At 41.7% G+C, this 19,105-nt stretch overlaps 1 protein-coding gene across 2 annotated transcripts in view; it reads right to left on the reverse strand.

Moving 5' to 3' along the window:
- The window catches only part of tmem132e (transmembrane protein 132E), a 452,339-nt gene that overhangs the window by 145,341 nt on the left and 287,893 nt on the right, over positions 1 to 19,105 (reverse strand). The window contains exons 1-2 of one of the 2 annotated variants that reach the window (XM_085421292.1): positions 5,145 to 5,860; positions 3,535 to 4,492 (exon numbers count right to left, since the gene is read on the reverse strand). In XM_085421292.1, the coding sequence (XP_085277418.1) occupies positions 3,535 to 4,492; positions 5,145 to 5,223 (1,037 nt within the window). In that variant the 5' untranslated portion in view covers positions 5,224 to 5,860. Of the gene's footprint in view, positions 1 to 3,534; positions 4,493 to 5,144; positions 5,861 to 19,105 lie in introns of those variants that run through there. The other variant, XM_085421293.1, reaches the window with a different exon arrangement.

Consider the following 19,105-nt stretch of genomic DNA (forward strand, 5'->3'; position numbering starts at 1 on the left):
TTTACCACCAAAAAAAATCCACAGTAGGAAACGTCACTGTTAAATTACAGTAAAGTACTGGCATCTCGCTACAGGACTCTCAACCACGGCTCCATTTCTAGCTAAACCTTGTCACTGTTCAAACTCTAAACACAACGTAACATCACAGCACATTTACAGTTCAATGAGTCGGGTTTGTACGGTTTCCTGTTGGTTGTTTTTCTCGTGTATTTTTAAAGGCATTTGGGCTTTGTAATATTTTACTATTGATGCTGCTAAAAACATTACTTTAGTACTGTATATGATGAAGCTCCTTTCCAAAACAATGCGATGGAAAAGTCACTATCTGTGAAACGCTGTTGTGTATAACCGAAATGATGCCACTATCAATTTACGGGCGAAAAGAGAAGATACGATTTTTAAACGACACTTGAAATGAAAAGCAAACAAATCTAGAAAAGCCGTGTCAGCCCACACCGGGGCATGCTAGACAACATTACGGCTACACATACTATTATTGCATTGCCATGGTAACTAAATTTGACACACCACTACTCCCTATCCTGCTGCATGACAAACACTCACGCCGACACACACATTGCACGTTTCTGACAGCACCGCTGCGGCCGCGGGAAAACAAGGGAAGATTCCACAAGTGGCCCGTCTCTCCGCCGTCTCTCTGCCCGACATGCCATCGTTTGCAATAACAAGTCAAAGACTTTCAAAGCTGGACAAGTGAAGAGGAGAATAATTGGAAGGAGCGATGGAGTGGCTAAGGGAGAGTCAGGAGAGGAGGCCTCCTGATTCATCTTTAAAGACACTCCTTATTGCATCTTTAATAATTTTCCTTGATGCGCTGGGAAGACTCGACAGTTCACTTCCACAACTCTTGAATTTACACCCTATTGAGGCAAGTCGCTCACGAGGCTCACGCTGGGCTTTCTTCTCCAGGCCTCATCGCCTTCTTAACTCTTCTGTTTTATCACTCCTCATTTCCATCCCTGCAAGGCTCAGAGAGTCAGGCTGCCGAAGACTTGCAGATGTATATGGATGCTAACACGCTCAGCTAAATGTTTTAAGAGACAAGGGGATATGACAAAGCTTCGGCTCATATTACAAAGTCTTACTGTAACTTTGTTACACCACATCTTGAGTGAAAGTGTCCCACAGTTAGTCAGTTCTCTGAAACTGTTAATGAAACTGTTTCGTAATCCAGTAGAAGTTAGCATCATACATTTTAAAGAGAGGGGAACTTAAAGAAAGTAAGTGTTGCTCTTATGGTGTGAAGAGAAATGCTTGGAATTCCTGGGGGGGAGGTGGGACTCGAGTAAATAGCTCATTTTTGTCTGGCTACAAGAGGAGCTGTTAGCATATGTTCAGATATAGAAACCAACATCAGCTCCAAAGCCTTAAATCACAATTTGAGAATTAAACTATTCTGTTCATTTTATAAAAATATGCCAGCATCACTGGGTTCATCAGATGTCTCCCTGCAGGTTTCAAAAATCACATCAGCTGGTAGAAAGAAATTGGACAATGTGTGTGGGCCGTGGTATTTTTGCTACTGCTACCGCCATTTATACATGTGTGCTCCACAACTACAGCTATTCTAACTTTTATCCCTGTAGTGAAATGATTTTATAATTGCTTTTTGCATGTTTCCCCAAATAAAGGTCACTAAAATGATATTAAGTAGATCATTAACTGAATTTATTTAGGTAAAAATACAGATATCATAAACATACCCTAATCAGACATTTTATACAGGTGGAATTTCTGTTCCTGTCCTTTTAAAGGATTTTAAAGGATTACTGTTGCCAGTATAACAGTACTGCTTTTCACTATAGAAATGTCATCAACTGACACTGAGTCAAAAAAGACATTTTACTGTGGGAACAATCATAATTATACAAGTAATTGCGTTACTGAGGCTTAATTAATCATAGCTCATTAAAAGCAGATAGCTACCATAACGTGTTTAATATAGGTTTCACTAATCTTTAGCGTTTCGTTAACGTTCCTGTGTTCATTTCTGGTGTTCTTCGTACATACAAGTGCAAAAAAAATCCAACTTTGTCAAATGCATATAATAATATATCCTCTAATCCTGGGTACTCTGCTGATAACTGAGCAGAACTAAGAGCTACAGAGACCAGAGTCCTGCTAAGCCTCACACTCTCTCTCCACTTTTCCTGCAGGCAAATGGTGAAATTTAGAAACTTTAAGAGAGTTGAGAGTGGAAAAGCTCAAATACAGGAAGGCAGTGAGGGACACTTGTGTCATGAACTATTTAGTCCCATCACACATGCTCATCACTAACCACGGAGTTATATGAGTGGTGTATTTTTGTAACAGTAATTGTCTGAATGGCAATGTAGGACACTCAGAAGATGTGAACGGGGTCACTTGTAATGAAGCAAAAAGTTACAAATCTACACGCCCAAATATTTTTCCTTATGTTGCCTCCAACCACTTACATGTTAATAAAATGAAGGCATTAAGAATCCATTTGCAATAATAAAACGATATTATTTGCATTAACATACACGCTGACACAAAAACGTGGTTAAACATCCATTTATATATTAGTCAGTGTTTTATTCCCAGCAGTGAGCCGGACGTGTAGAATGAGTACAGTATGTGAGCATTAAATGCCATAGCAGAAGCCAAATCTGTATGTGTTCCACAGCTACAACTATTACCTGGCCTTTAAACACAAACTGCTCGGAGCAGCAGTTCACTGCAAATTATTCAGAAAAAAAGAAAAAAAGAAGAACTCTTTGGCTGGAGGCCACCATTTCTGAAGGTGAATCTTACAGTGCTGCTTAACCCTCTCTTCTTCCCTTTATCTTACCTGACTTTAATTAGTGCTGGCACATCATTTGGCTAAGTGAAGAAGAAATTAATGAGAAGGATGAAATGTGTGTTTACATCCTCGTTTGTCTCTTTAGACTTGAAATGAACATAAATGGTCATGTAACTTGTGCTTGAAGCCTGAAACAGAATATTGTGAGGATTGGAATGAGATGACTTTGGTTGCACTTCTGCGTACACGGTGATCTTATGCTGTCATTGAATGCAATTGATTCCGAGATTCGTCTAATAATGCTGCTTTGAATTAAGCTGGTTATTAAGACTGTAATGAATGAATCCATCGCTGTGGTAATTGTGTTCTATTGGACATGTAAATCCTACGTTTCCTTTAAGCCTATCCACTGATGCTCAGCATTCACACTGTAGCTTTGTTTACAGACAGTCATGCTGCCCTAAACCTAAACCTTGGACAAATTGCATATGATTCGGTGCGAGTGTTATTATAAAGAGACATATAATACGTCAATTTATGACAGGGAGGAAATTGTTGGCTGAGATATACCGGGAAGCAAGAAAATAAACTATTCATCAATAAATCTTATATGCATGACTGCATGGAGGCTGATTGAGCCTCTGCTGTGAATATAGATGTGTCAACATCACAATAAATGTGACATTCGGCATGGAAACAAGGAGTCTGAAAGCATCGGAGCACCTGAACAGATTTTAAAGGACACTTACTTGAGGGTGAACTGCTCAATAGTAGAGTTGGGCATCAGGTACAGGAAGATTTTGAGAATCTCTCCAGGCTTCAGGGGCTTCTCCGGCAGCCTGAGGAACATGTTCTTGTCTAGCTGCTTGTCCACCAGCAGCTGCTCTTCACTGGCCTGGTACAGGCTGATGCTTCCGATGCGCAGCAGGGGGTGCTGTGACAGAGGTTCTCCCCTGGAAGAACCACCACCGTGACCTGAACCCTTACTGCACTCCCCTTCCAGGTTAGGCTCGTGTAGTGTGTAGTATAGCTCAGCCTGGAGGGTCTCACTTAACCCATCCAAAAGCCCGTCACTCGAGCCTTTCCTTCGGCCCAGAGGGGCAACATTGGTGTTAAACCACGACGGAGGAAGCTCCAGTTGGGCCAAGCACTGCGCCAGGTTACCTTTCATGCGGCAGGAGGTTTTAATTTCACGGACATCCCGGAAGGCATGCAAACGGACGCAGGGTAGCTTGTCCTGAGCCTTGAAGTCGTCCCAGTCACGACCGGCGATATAGAAAAACACCTGGACTGTGGGGTTGTTGGAGAAGACCCGCGGCTGGACAATGAAGGCCCGAACCTTCCAGTTGACTGTCAGTTGGCCGGGAATATCCAGAGGACTAGCTGGCTGAAGCAACTCCTTGGACAGGGCCTGGTCCTGGGCAAAAGGCCCGAAGCTTATGTTGATGGCGGGGAGGTCTTTTGTCTGGAAAACCACAAAACTCTCAGAGCGCTGCAATGGGTTTCCACTGCTGGGACTACTGCCGCTCTTGGTGCTGCCGCCAAATGTTTGTCCTGTGATCTGAGCCTCCCTCAAAAAGAAGGCCAGTTGTGCATTGGACATTTTGAAGTTGGCAGGAAGGTACACACTGGGTGGTGAAGGACTGGCTGTCATTGCTGACGAACTCAGGGCATCAGAGCTGGTTGGAGAGATTTTACCTGCAAGAGCTGCAAGAAAGAAAGGAGAAAGGAAAGATTTAACTTTTAAATGCAGCTTCCATTTTTATAATAATAATAATAATAATGCACATTATTTATAAAACACCTTCGAAATCACAGTGTACAAAGTGCTTTCACAAGCAAGCAAAAAGGAGAATATTTAAAAGTTACTTTCAAACAAAGTGAAACAGGTAAAACTCATGAACTATAAGTGAAAGAAAACACCAGAAAAAGGGAAGATATGGTGAGTGTGTGTGTGTGTGTGTGTGTGTGTGTGTGTGTGTGTGTCAATGAATATATGGTATAATTAGGAAGAGACACAAATGTGGTCTACTGAGTCAGCTGAGGGGGCAAAAGGGGAGGAGGTCAAAACACACTAATCAGATGATAACTGGTTGCTGTCAAGCATCCGGAGCAAAGGTTATACACTGAAACATGTCGACATTAAGAAGCTGCACCCCGTGTGATCTTTGTCTCGGGCAAAACATGTTGCACCAGTGTTTGGATTCAATTAATCTGAAGCGACACCTGTGAACAAGCCAAACTCAAAACTCTTCAAGTCCCTGGAAATGAGCGAATACCTGACAAAACACCCAAGACGCCACCGCAAAATTAATCTAGGTCGAAATCACAAATAACAAAGAGAGTAAATGGGACATACTTATCAAAATCACCCAGAGCTGAGCACAGAAACATAGCTGCCTGTTACCATGGTCCAAATCAGAGATTAAAAGTCCCATATTCCAAATGGTTATATCATTGAGATTTCATCCTTTAAATGTGGGGAAAAAAGGCAGAATCAAGAGGATATTTTGGGAACTCCCCAACAGAAAAGTCTCTTCAAACAATTGTGTTGCTTGGAAGTAGTCCACAGAAGTTTCTCTTCTTTTTTGGTAGCTCCTTAGAAAGTCTTTTTCATGTGTGTTGCAAAAGAAGCCTGAATTCAAGAATAAAAAAATAAAATAAAAATAAAAACAGCAATCTGCTCCTGCAGTTCTTCACTTGGTCATGTTCTGGCTACAAAGGTTCCACCGAGCTTCTTGAACTTGTGCTTGTCTAATTCCCTGTGGCTTAGGTCTTGGTTTAAGAGTGGTTCAGCCCCACACAGCAGCTCTTAGCTCTTTCAATCTCAGACTGTGCATGGCTCCGGGACACACTCTGATAGATAGGCAGAGCCTCCTCCCGGTTGGTGGGCTGTACGGAACAAAGCCTCTGACGCCGCCCCATCTCGCCACACCTAGTCTCTAGTCTATAATCACCATTTTAGCTCCGGGTCATAGCTAAGACACACAGCCCCTCAGAGGACTCGACTTACACCACACACACACACAGAGGTGAAAGAAAAAACTCTTCAGCTCGATTCATGCTCTCTCTCTGGACTTGTTCAGGCAGACTCTTATGTGAGTGCATGCAAGTGTGTCTATAAGGACTGTGTGTGTGTGTGCGTGCGTGCGTGCGTGTGTGTGTGTGTGTGGTGGGGGATGGATGTATTGCTTGAATGCCTCTAGGCAGAGAGAGAGTGAGAGAGTAAGAAGGAGAACGGGAAAGGGAGGGATTGGGTAAAGGTTATTGATGAATTAGCCTAGCTCTGCTTCCCTTCTCCTCCTCCTTCTCCTCCCCCTCTTCCTCCCCCTCTTTTCGTCTGCTTTAGCCCCATGAGAAATCCATGAAAATGAAGGGGTACCGGCAAGAGGGGGAGGGGTATCTGGGCTGGCTCGCTGCTTCACTCACATGTGCCTGGAATTCCCATAATAAAAGAGAGAAGGATCCACGGATGTGTGTGTGTGGGCTCCATAAACTGAATGGCAAACAGTGGGGCAACAAAAGATGAAGCCACAGCCGGAGAAACATCCCGTACTTACAAATGAGCATAGAGAGGGCTGGAGGAAGTATAATGATGAGAGAAGCTACTTAGGGACTAAATCTAGTCTCTACCTCACAGGAATGCGTGTCTCACTTTTTGAGCCGCTCTTCTCTTGATCAACATTTAAAGAGACAAATGCGCACAGCAATCCGCAGACTTTCTTAAGGGCTTCTCTGATAGAGTCCCATCTGTCCGTTGTCCTGGGTCCAAACACAGAGATCTGCCAACATTTTTGTATATTTCCAGGTCACCTTATAAACTAAAATTGTCAGCTTCTACTACTGATCCTGGCCTCAGGAAAGGAATATAAAATGCGCCTCACGTATGGGGATCCACACCTAGTCTGCCTGCCAACCTTAATATCAAAGTGTATGTTTTTACCTCTCCACCGTTTAAAGCTCTATATGATTTTATTGCTGTATTTAAAAAGTAAGTAGATATTGGAACAGCATTACCCACCAGTTTGCTCCATCTATCCCACTATGTCTTGAGGCAGCATGAGCCTAGAGCTCCGAGAATCCGTGAATCCCCAGACCTGCTGGGACTTTTAATACATAACGTTCTCCACTGGATCTTAAACTACTGCTGAAGTGGCCTTGAGCAAGGCACTTAAAGAAATATGTCTCCATGTGCTCCACAAGCACCCGCTGCTGGCTAAACAGCCCAAAACAAACTGGTTTCCAGCTTGCTTTTCATTTTAATGTTTAGCTTTTAAAGTCGGTCGCTTCCGACTTGGTGCTGCTGACTGCTTCTCTCTCCAGCATCTGTTCGTTTAAATGGGGAGAGGCTGCAGGGCCTCTCCCCATTTAAATCCCCATTTACGGTAAAACTGTGACTCCAACAGCTTGCTTACATTGTGAGTGTGAGTAAGCCAATAACAACAGGGTTTGCATCCTCACAGATCGACCTGTTGGTTCAAGTCAGAAAGAGTAGGGATATTGAATCTTGTGCTTTGGCTGTTAGATGCAAGTCTTTAGTTCAGAGGTGTTTCTGATATTACCTCTAACATTTTAAAATGAGCAAAAATTGATGGTTTTATCAAATTTGGGGGATTTCCCCAACCAATTTTCTTTCAAAATTTTAATAACAACTTTCTTTGGACCACCATCTCTGTTCAGGGAAAGTCCCATTTTCACTTCATCTGCTGGGAAAAGCATTTCAAACCTGCTTTAAAACTGCGTTTTATAGAGTAATGCACCCACATACCATCAGAGATGCATAGCCGAACGGTCCCTCTCCTCTTTGGTCTGGGGGATGCAGCACCCATGTTTTCCAAAAAGAAACGCGAGTTTTGACTGAGTGGATCATGGTCAAAGGTCTTATGTTTTTGCATGCAGAGCTTTAACCTGCATTTGTGGATGGCACAGTGATCTGTGATTTCTGGAAGTGTTCCTGAGCCCATGCACTGGTTTCCATCACAGACATGCATCATGCCTGTTTTTAATGCAGTGCTGCCTGCAGGGCCTGAAGATCACGGGCACCTTATATTGATTTTTGGGCTTGTCCCTTGCGCACAGAGATTTCTACAGATTCCCTCAATCTTCTGATGATATTGCGTACTGTACATGATGAGATATTAAAAACTTTGAGGAACAATACTCTGTAACTCTTTCAAATTTGTAGTTTGCAGATTGGTGAAGATCTGCACATTGACAAACTCTGCCTTTGTTAGATGCTTTTGTTTTTAAACCCAATCATGTTACTGGCCTGTTTTTGCATGTAATTAATATAATTATAAGCAAAATGTTCCTGCAGCTGTTTCTTTTTAGCACCGCTTTCTTTTCCAGTTTTTCCATCTTACCTTCTTTGAGATGTGCTGCTGACATTAAATTTAAAAAAAATTTTCTCTTAAAATTGTAACATTTTTTAACTGTTGTATGGTATGGTTTTCCAAAGGCACAATGGTTTGTAGCCTCTGGCAAGCACCGTGAACCCTCCCTGACATGTTGATCATATTAGACCTGAAGGTCACCTGAATACTCCCCAGAAGCCTTATAATCTCCTTTAAATGCAATGAAACTGCACAATTGCAACACAAGGACCAAATGCCATTAAGCAAAACAAATCCTTGGCCCTTGCTCTCAACTCTGAAACCTTATGGTTTCAGTTAAGAAGGTGATTACAGCCTATGATGCATCAGGGTGTGCTTGTCTCATTTCAGCCTAACAACATCACAGGGCAGGTGGGTTTTTGAAGGGAAGCACGGACACAGATGGGCTTCCGATGTGAAACCCTATCGCTTTCCTCTATCACTTGATGTCCTATCAGACCCCAGGCCAAATTGAATTGAATTCTCTTCCTGTTGTTCTCCCATTAAGTGAAACATCTGTTCAATGTGTGTGTGAGTATCTGGGGAATGAGTGGGTTTGTAGTAAAGGGTAATTTTTTTTTGTTTTTATCTGTCAGAATATTTTGTCTTATGTCAATTAATAAAAAACAGCAGGCCATTTCAGGGCAGGGCGAGACGGACTGTTTTACTTTGTCATATCACTAACAATTTGCGCCGACACATGATTGAGGGGAAAAATAGGCAATGATTCTAGTGACAATACTGCTGATTCATCCTGCTGGATGGGTTGATCAAAAATAAACTTTTTGGTGTTTAAGATTAACTTTGAAAAATCCCCAAATGTTTTGTATTTCCCCCAGAAGCTAACACAGGAAAGCAATTTTGTCACTAATCTCACAAGACGAAAGAGCTTTAGCCTTTTAGCTACTAAAGCTAAATTCACTGGGTTGAACAGAGCCTTAGGCATAGCTCGTGGTGGTGAAAAAATCTGTGAGGCAAAATATCTTGAATACAAAAAAAAGCAGTGCATACTGTATATTCCTCAGCGTATGTTGTTATTGCACAAACAAAACCTTTTCAGCCTAATCCACTCAAACACAACTGCCTCCTCCACTTCAGCCAGGTGTGCTGCATACTGTAGGTATGCAGAATATGAAAGTGTGTTTCGTGCCAGTGTTTCATTTCCTGAAGAGCTGACTAAAGCGAGAAAAAAAAGCCCCATTCTGTAGATAAATAAAACACTTAACTGTGTTTCCCGCTGCCCATACAAAAGCTGTCAAACATAAAAGCAGTCAGCCAAGTCAAGGGGAAATACACAGAGACGACGTTATGAGGAGGGCAGACATTTGATCTTGAGAGAGAGAAGTGCATAAATGTCTCTTCAAGTAAAAGGTCGGGAGAAAATGTTGAGAAGGATTAGAGAGAGATGGAGCATCCTTACAGCATTACTAATGTTCCAGCTCGAAGGGTTTCCCTATCGATCTTCATTTTAACCCTCGTTCCCTCCCTTCTTTTACTCAGCTGTGAGCCTTACTGTACTGCTGTTATTTGGATTGGTGAAATAATACCTTTCAACTCACTCAGCTGTAAGACTTGAGCAATGCTCCACAGTCTGCATCACATTTCAGTTTGCAGTTGCTCTTAAAAACTCAATTTCTGCTAAAATTTCCACGCAAACGTCCCGTAATGTAAAATGGTTCGCGTTACCATTCATTGAGCAATGAATGCAACCTAAAGTGCAGATGAAAAGATGTGCTAGCCGGGGGATTGAAGGCTGTATTAGCACTTGAAACACTCGTGGTGTTAATCCTATTTTTGCCCCTCTCTGAGGAATGTCTATTTCCATCTCAGTCAGATTCAGATAACCTTTACCAAAGGATTGCAGCCAGATTATATCGAACACACTCGAAGTGTGTGTGGCTTCATATTTCACCAGATTTCATCTATATGCATACGGAAATCACATTCATGCTGAGCAGCTCCCTCTGCAGCTGGATCCTTAGCTTCCTGTCTGACAGACGCCAGGTGGTCAGACTGGGCAGCATCACCTCATCCCCCATCACACTGAACACTGGTGCTCCACAGGGGTGTGTACTGAGCCCTCTCCTGTACTCACTCTACACCTACGACTGCACGGCCACTAACAACTACAACATCATTGTGAAGTTTGCGGACGACACTACAGTGGTGGGTCTTATCACCAACGGTGATGAGACGGCTTACAGGGAGGAGGTCAGCGCCCTGACCCACTGGTGTCAAGACAACCATCTCACCCTCAACGTCGCAAAGACAAAGGAGTTGATAGTGGACTTCCGGAGGTGCAGAGAAGTACACACCCCCATCACCATCAACGGCGCTGCTGTGGAGAGAGTGAGCAGCTTCCGGTTCCTTGGAGTACATCTGGCTGAGGATCTTACGTGGTCAGTACACACAAACAAAACAGTGAAGAAGGCCCAGCAGCGCCTCTTCTTTCTCAGGAGACTGAAAAGATTCGGCATGAGCCCCCGCATCCTCAGGACCTTCTATCACTGTGCCATTGAGAGCATCCTCACTGGATGCATCACCACCTGGTATGGCAACAGCACCGCCTACAACTGCAAAGCTCTCCAGCGAGTAGTGCGGTGCTCTGAACGGATAATTGGAGGTGAGCTTCCCTCCCTCCAAGACATCTACAGGAAGCGGTGCCTGAGGAAAGCGGGGAGGATCATCAAGGACTCCAGTCACCCCAGCCATAAACTGTTCAGACTGCTTCCATCAGGAAGGAGGTTCTGCAGCATCCGGTCCCGTACCAGCAGACTGAGAGACAGCTTCTTCCATCAGGCCGTCAGACTGCTGAACACGTCATAGACACCTCAGCTTCACTACTGGAACTTCAACATTATGCACTCCACACTGTATATAAATGCCACTTGTTTTGCACATATTCAACTCTGTATATTTTATATATTTTATTATTATTATTATTATTATTATTTTATTTTTTTACTATTTAATTTGTAAAAATGTGTATACACACACACACACACACACACACACACACACACACACACACACACGTAGGAAAATATTTAGTATACACATCCAGAAATGCATACACTATTATATATTGTACATATATTTATTAGTTTCAGGTTGGCCATTCTTGTATTTTGCTCGTTTGTGTTGTTGTGTTTGCACATCTCTGTTGCTTGTGGGGCTCGCACACAAGAATTTCACTCGCATGTGCTGTGCCAGTGTGCCTGCACATGTGATGTGACAATAAAAAGTGATTTGATTTGATTTGATTTGCTTCAATCTCGCTGGGGAAGGTTTGCTCTGTCTGAGCGTTTGCATGAAGTCAGATCACTCTGGTGATTTAGAGTAAAGCCGAGTAAATCAGTCATTCCACGGGCTGTTTGTCATATATTTCACTGTGTTACATGTTCCCCGAGGCGTGCACACATGCCTACCATATTTCCATCAGATTAAAACTACTCTAAGATGCGAATGGCCGTGTCAGTAATCACATCATGTGCCGCCGACACTGAAATGAAACAGAAGCATGGTTATGAAGGTCAGTTATGGCCCACGCTGCAGCGCGCATGCTATTTGGCTCCACGGGGGTTAAAACATCAAATGTCCACCAGTAGCACAGTAAAAAATGAAAATGTACCGTAGAGGAGCCGTTTGGTCGAACGGTTTTATTTGAGCTTTTTCTCATTTATCAGTTATGGGTGAGGACGTTGTGCGTTATGGGCAGAGATTTGAAAAGATAAATAGGCTACAATGCTGCCAACTCCACAGAAAACACAAACAACAATCCCAACAAAAATCTATCGACTGCCAGGAAATGGATTGAAATCTACATCTCTTCGAAATCAATCTTCAAACAGCCAGGAAGTAGCTTTCAAAACGCTCTTTTATCCATTTCAAACCTTCAGACCTTTCGCTACTGCAGATGTCACGATGAATGCAGTGAATAATATTAAGAGTAATAATATAAGTACATTTACAGGTACTTTAATTACTGCTCTTGGCAAACAGGTTTTTAATTTCAATATGATGCCCTTATACCCTTTTTTTAAAGTCAACCTCCTCATGCTGGTCCTCTATGTTCTGCATTCAGATTAAATGCCAGGCTGCTGACATCACACTACATGTGGACTTGCTCTCACGCTTGATTGGCTAACCCAGAGGAATGTTCTCTTCTTAGTCTATACTAGTTCTCCTTGAGACCAAACACCAGCAAGTTCTTTTAACATCACAAACTTTCATTATGCTTCTTACAGTCACCTCCCAAGGTGCAGCCTTCTCTCTCATCTAAGCCTGATCCCAATTAAATCTGTAAAAAATGATCTTTATTTGTCTCAGATAATCATCTTTTAAGACAGCAGTAAGATCCAATGAAAATTTGACTGGCTTATAAATGAGCCTGCTCAACATCAGGGATTTGTCTTACTGATCAAATTCAAGTCTCATCTCTGTCAACTCTGCGTATTTTACCTTCTGCTTTTCCAGTGTGTCTACAGATATACTCAAACCAGGATGGAACAATTTGTCTTCGACTAATTTATTCCTTTGCTCCCCGGTTTCTCCCGAGGTGGGTAAATCATCTGCTTCTGAATGTGAATACGATCGGAGAGATTGCGATCAACTTCAGATGGTAGAGGACAAGCTACAGTACACAGCCTGCCACGTCAACAACCCGCTACAGTACAGCCTGCCACGTCAACAACCCGTGCGGGCTTTTAGGTTGAGTCCAGCATCAAAGCTGCATACAAGAAGAGCTGCATTTCCTAAAAAAGCTGAAATCACCAGTTGTGGCAAGCACAGTCTGCCTGTCTGCACTCTGCTGGGGGTGCAGCATCAGAGGTGGTGACACCAACAGACTGAAAACACCGATCGGCAAGGCCGGCTCTGTGACTGCCTGTTAAAATTTGAAGCTGTGGTGCAGAGGAGGTGGCTGAACAAACTGTTATCCAACACAGATCATCCTGAGCACCCTCTGCATCACTTCCTGGACTGGCAGCTTAGCACTTTCTCTAACAGACAGATGCAGGATACCGGAAATCTTTCAGACCTTATGCAATAACTCTTTATAAAGCAACACATCTGTCTGTCTATCAGAGTAACATCTGTTAACAGTTTACAACAACTCTGCAAACTCGCAACATTTAACACACACAACACTTTATCACACTGGAGTGTTTACTGCACCTCACACTATTATACCAAGCCACTTTACTCTGACGTTATCGGCTTTGCACATCAACTGATGAAAAGTCTAATTAGCAGTTTTGAGTTTTTAACTTTGGCTGTGGGATCTAGTTTTATCACTAGTTCAATCCTTTCCTTTAGATAAGTATTAAAGCACAAGCTTCAATGTGATGAAACTAAAGGGACAGTAAAGATGGAATATTTGATCTGTTAGTGTCTCAGTAATCTTGGCTGATAAGAGCAGTGTGTTTCCAAATGAAATGCAAAGTGCAGATTTAATGAGGCCTAATTTGCAGATTAAAAACGAAGAACATGTAACTACTGTGACACCATCAGTTGAAAATAGAGCATTTCATCATGGATCTTTTATACGCACCCATAAAATTATCCATAATTTATATTACGAGTCACCCTCACGGTCCAGGAGGCTGTTTGGATAAAGTAATAACCAAGCTGAGATACGATGTGGTGCTGCTAAGAATCATTTAGTCGTGTCGCTCTCCCTGCTGAGCAGAGCAGATACAACTGTTTGACATCAAATATTTACTAACCAGTTAGTCAAATGCTGAGGTTTAATTGCAGAGTAACAGATGATACATTTTGTCTTAAAAAAATAAAATACCATAACCCACATGGTTTTGTTACTTGCTGCTTGTTTTGATGACGAGTACTAGCGTATGTTGTGCCAGAGTAAAAGCAATATCTATCAGTGATGATGTGAGGCTTTGCAGAATTTTTAGTGCACATAATATTCCATGTGCAAACTAACAAAGAAAAGAAGTCTTTTAAAGACACAAATACGTTAATGTGTTAAGCAAAGGCATGTTAACAGAATGTAGCTCATGTTAAAGTGGATGTGGATGATGCAGAAAGCTATGGGTACGTTCCCTCAGCTAACTCCAAGAACTTACTAGAATAAAGTTAGCAAGAAATAAAAAGTACACTTCATTTGGTCATTCTTTAAAAAAACAAACAAACCCCAAAACAAACAAAAAAAGTAAGAAATTAAATTTAGAAAAAAAGGTTAAAGAATAAAGAATGAATTCAATGTGCAGAATCCAAATTACTGACTGAAACGGTGTAGGCTAAAGCTTACGTTTATTACACTGACACTTTATATATATTTAGGCATTGGCATTTATATATTCCAAATGCCAACCAAGCTACGGTAACACTTTGCTGAAGACGTTTCACTGAAACAAACGAGAGACATTATTGAAAATAATCATTAAACTAGGACAAAAGCAAATGCTTCAAAAACAATGGTAATCATTCCCTCTTTTGACATTTGTTTAACACCTGATTTCTGAACATTTTAAAATGCACACAGTCAATGACACAATGTTAAGTCCTCATCACAGTCACGCCACAACTTAACCCCCCGACACACACATTTTGTTTTTGTACATTTTTGTTCCTTCACACAAACCTCTGAGTTCAACGTTTGTCTCTAATTTCAAACAACCTCTGAACCCCTTATAATTGTACCATATAAACTGGATTAATGTTTGCTTTGTATGCGTTTCCCATTATCTCCATGTATGGAAGCTCACGTATATCATGTACGGCGTGTATGGAACTATAAGGGGACAATTTAGTAACTAGTAACCCTATTTAGTAACTTTTAATTTAAAATGTCTTCAATTTTATATAATATTGCAGTGGTTTATATGAGAACTTCAAACATGATTTACAGTCAATTATCACTCTCTCAGTGTAATCCATGATCATTTTGATTTTATTTTTTATTTGCAAGTTACTGAATATTATGAATTGCAATATCAATAACATGAGCTATTGGAGCGACCTGCATTGTTGGATTACAGTAGAATGTAAATAACTCAGAGATGTATGAATGCTTGCAACATTAGTGGCTTGTTAACACAAAGCTAGCATAAGCTCTCCAACAGAATCCATGACACAGGGAGCTCTGAGAAAGTTAAATCTAATGCTTTTAGCTAGCCACGGGCATTTTGTTATCCTTTCACACCCTCCTCTGTAGCACCTTAAAAACACACTGTGTAGCTACATTTTGGTCCACCTGACTCGACGTGCTCTAAAGTCCATTTCTGTTGTTCTGGACTGCAGCTGATTTATGTTCATTTCAGTGCTGTATGACAATCTGTTAGGACACATTTGTTACAATATCCATGACGTTGACTATAATTCAGTGCCGTATTAGGGTTCCCCCGATACCTGTTAATTGTTGGGGGGCTTTCAGTCAAAGGATAATTGAAAAATTCAAACCAATGTAACATGATACAGCTCAACATACAGTAGCTCACATGGTAATGACTTTGCAACTAAATTCAATACAGTGACTAATCTGTTCAGGGACCTGGCTGACTGTGGATGGAAAACCAGTAATGAGATAATGGATGAGAGGTTAGACACTTCTTTTTTTCCAATTCATTATTATTTTGGAAGGAGGGGTCATGATTTTTGGGGGGGGTTTCCATTGAAATTTTTTTTTAAACCATAGTTTGAAGCAGTTTTTCACGCTGAGCAGTTAGAATGCCAAACCACGGTGTGACAGCTTGTCGTGACACTCACAACGGCACCGCAATAAAAGTTCACAAGAGTTTGGTACTCATGCCAGAAATCTCGAAATGCCTCAAAGATGATCTCTGCTGTGCCTTCTTGAAGAATTTGAGAGTTTTAAACAAAGAAATCTAACACTGTCCACAATTTTCAACAGAAGATGCACTGATGGAATAAGGAATTTCTGTTGTTAAGGTCCTCTCATCACAGCAAAAACCCCCACCGTGAGTATTATTTTATTCCTATTCCTCACGGTCTGGTTTCTGTCTATCAGGAAGTCAGATTCCTAGTTAAAAAGACCTCTGAGTTTCAGCATCAGTTTGGATGGTGCAATGACAGGTAACAAAGAAGCATGCAAAGCAAGAGAGATATTATTATCTGCACATCAACTGGCCAGCAAGCTTCCATCGTGAAACGGACGCAAGTTACAGCTATAAGAAACAAATACAGGGCTAGGCAACCAAAATAGAGTGAATAATACACAAAAATCTGAAACTCTATTCAGTTTATCACAGTTTTTGTGTAACCAAGTAAAAATTCAGTCATGCAAGAACTTCAGAAATGCACAGATTCCAAACATTATATAGCTTGAGTTCTTGTTTGATCTCTTCTTGCTTTGCTTTCTTGTCTGCTTCATGTTTCTCCTCAGTACTGGTGGTGGTCTCTGTTCTAGGCGTGCTTATCTTGACACTCACACTGTTTTCTGAATACATTAGGGAAGCCAAACAGAAGTTAAAAGGAAGCTTTTAAATTCAAATTCAGCCGGCGTGGGACTCGGCAGCAACCTCGGCAAGTATGGCGAAGCGCAACATCTGTGTGAAAAGTTGAGAGGAAAACAGAGGCTGAGGGCAAAGCAGTGCCCTCCAACCAGATTCACGCACTAGAGCTGACCCATGAAGCTGCAGATGTTTATTATGTGCGGAAAGTGTGAACCTTGTTTCACTGCAGCTTCCAACATGGCCCCAGCTTTCTGTTTCCCCGCCGCCAAATGGGGCCTCGTAGGCACAACCACTGCATTAGTAGTGTATTGATGAAAGGATGCAAATGCCTCATGGCATGTGCCTCAATACGATCCAAGGCTGACGCAATCTATATGGCTCTAGACAACAGGGTTTCCCATGGGGGATACTCTGTGTGAGGTAAGCTGAGACTCATAATATTATACAGCAGCTGTTACAAATGGATTTCCTCCACAAAAGGAATTGTGCAAATGGATTTACTCTGTTATTTGATGCATTCCATTCAACATTTTCCTGCTAGTTTTATCTCAAATCAGTTACTGTGAAGATACAGATCACAATGTGCTTTTGTTGCTATGATAGTCTGCATTCCTCTATATCCCATATATCAACACATCTAGAGGTTTAGCATCTATGCAAGTTAACTATTTATAGTTCAATTAATGTATATTTTTTTCAATGTTTTTACTATTTTGTTGCTTTTTACTCTCCTGCAGAATCCTGTCCTGCAGATGCAACAGCCTAATTTCCCCATGGTGGTCAATAAACCTCCATCTTTTTTTCTCTTTATGGAGTATTATAGACATTTTAATCTAAAACGATGACATATTTTTAAATGAGCAGGCCCAGCTTCTGAAATAAGCTACATATCTATGAACATAAAAGAATGGGAAAAGGTCCTAAATGATTTGAATGAAAGAAAATATATCAAGTTGCAGCCATAAAAAAGAGAGCGTGACCTGCATTTTACTGAGTATACCTCCATCTTATGGCATCACTTTGACCGATATGTCAATGGCTAAGCCCCGAGGAGTGACACTACTACGCTGAGGCATGCAATTCGCCGAGACAAGACTCCCCTCATATTATTTGGCATATCAATCCCAGAGCAAAGTTCGCTTTCTGTTGACGGATGCTTCTTCAAAAAGTCTCAGCTCTGTATCTCCGATTTCATCCTACTCCCTGGCAAAGCCTTTCAGACTTTCAGTGTAATCACAGTGAGTCTAATTAATGTTACATTATGCTGATTTGGAGGCTATACATTGGCGGTCTTTCAATGTATTTTACCAGATTCAGCAGCACAGCTCTAATTGCAGCCCTTTGGGGATAATAAAGCTTGGCTGCACATTTTAACAGGATCCACCACTAGAAGAAAGATACTTTTAACTACCATATTTGTTTTCACCCTTCTGGTGTTAGCCACTTATATGTCATGGAAAGACTAAATGCAAGCAACATTTATTTTAAAGAAGAAATTAAAAAAAAGAAAAAAAGACTGGCCATGAAAAGCACACTCGGCGTTTCTGCTGTCGCCATCTTGGTAGGAAGGAAGGAAGGGTGGGTCTGACTGTTAAACTGCATGCTCATTGGCTGAAAGTCTTTGCGACCACAGCTATCATCATCTGATGGCCTTCAGATAGAATGCAGGCTTAAGGCACTTCAAATTGGCTTAGTTTCTCCCATGTTTTATGCTATCTATCTATCTAGTCACATGCAAACAAAGGTTTACACTCGACTCTGTGTGGTCTTGTTAAAAATTAAGTACACCCCATGATTCAGTTGCTTAAACAACACCTTGAGCAGCAATAACATGAAGTGATTGTTTTCAAGAAGTATAAGTTCACTATATGACTGTGGAGGAATTATCCCACTCTTCTTTGCTGGTTGCTTTGCAGGCATTCCATTATGCACAGCTCTTGCAAGGTCCCACCGCAGCATTTCAGTCAGGTTGGGGGTTGCAGCTTGACTGGGCCACTGCACCATCTTCTTTTTTTTCAGCCATTCTGTTGTAGATATTCTGCTGTGCTTGTGATCATTGTTCTGTTGCATGACCCAGTTTCAGCCAAGCGTTAGCACGCGGAGAGAGCTCTTCAATTTTGACTAAGTGACTGCAAAACAAGCACAAATAATCACCCCTCCATCACTGTGCTTCACAGTTGGTATGAGCCGTTTCACAGGTTCTGCTTGCTCTTCTCTAAATGTGGCCAAACATCTAGGCTTTGGTCTCTCTGGTGGAAGACCAAAGGAAATGATTCCAGAAGTCTTGTGGATTCTTTAGATGCAGCTTTGCAAACCTAAGTTGTGCTGTCATGTTCTTAGAGAGCACAGAGCTCTGTCTGGAAACTCTTCCAGACCACCCACACTTGTTTAGTGTTTTTCTAAGTGTATTCTGATGAACCTTAACATGCTAAATGAGGCCCGTAGAGTTTGAGGCACTTGGGTTTTTTGCAGTTTTTCTGAGCATTTCATGGTCTGAATTCACTGGGTTCTCC

Source organism: Rhamphochromis longiceps, linkage group LG10 (genome assembly GCF_057381845.1).
Source record: "Rhamphochromis longiceps isolate RC_006_pf linkage group LG10, R_longiceps_female_GT1.1, whole genome shotgun sequence".
Taxonomy (NCBI): domain Eukaryota; kingdom Metazoa; phylum Chordata; class Actinopteri; order Cichliformes; family Cichlidae; genus Rhamphochromis; species Rhamphochromis longiceps.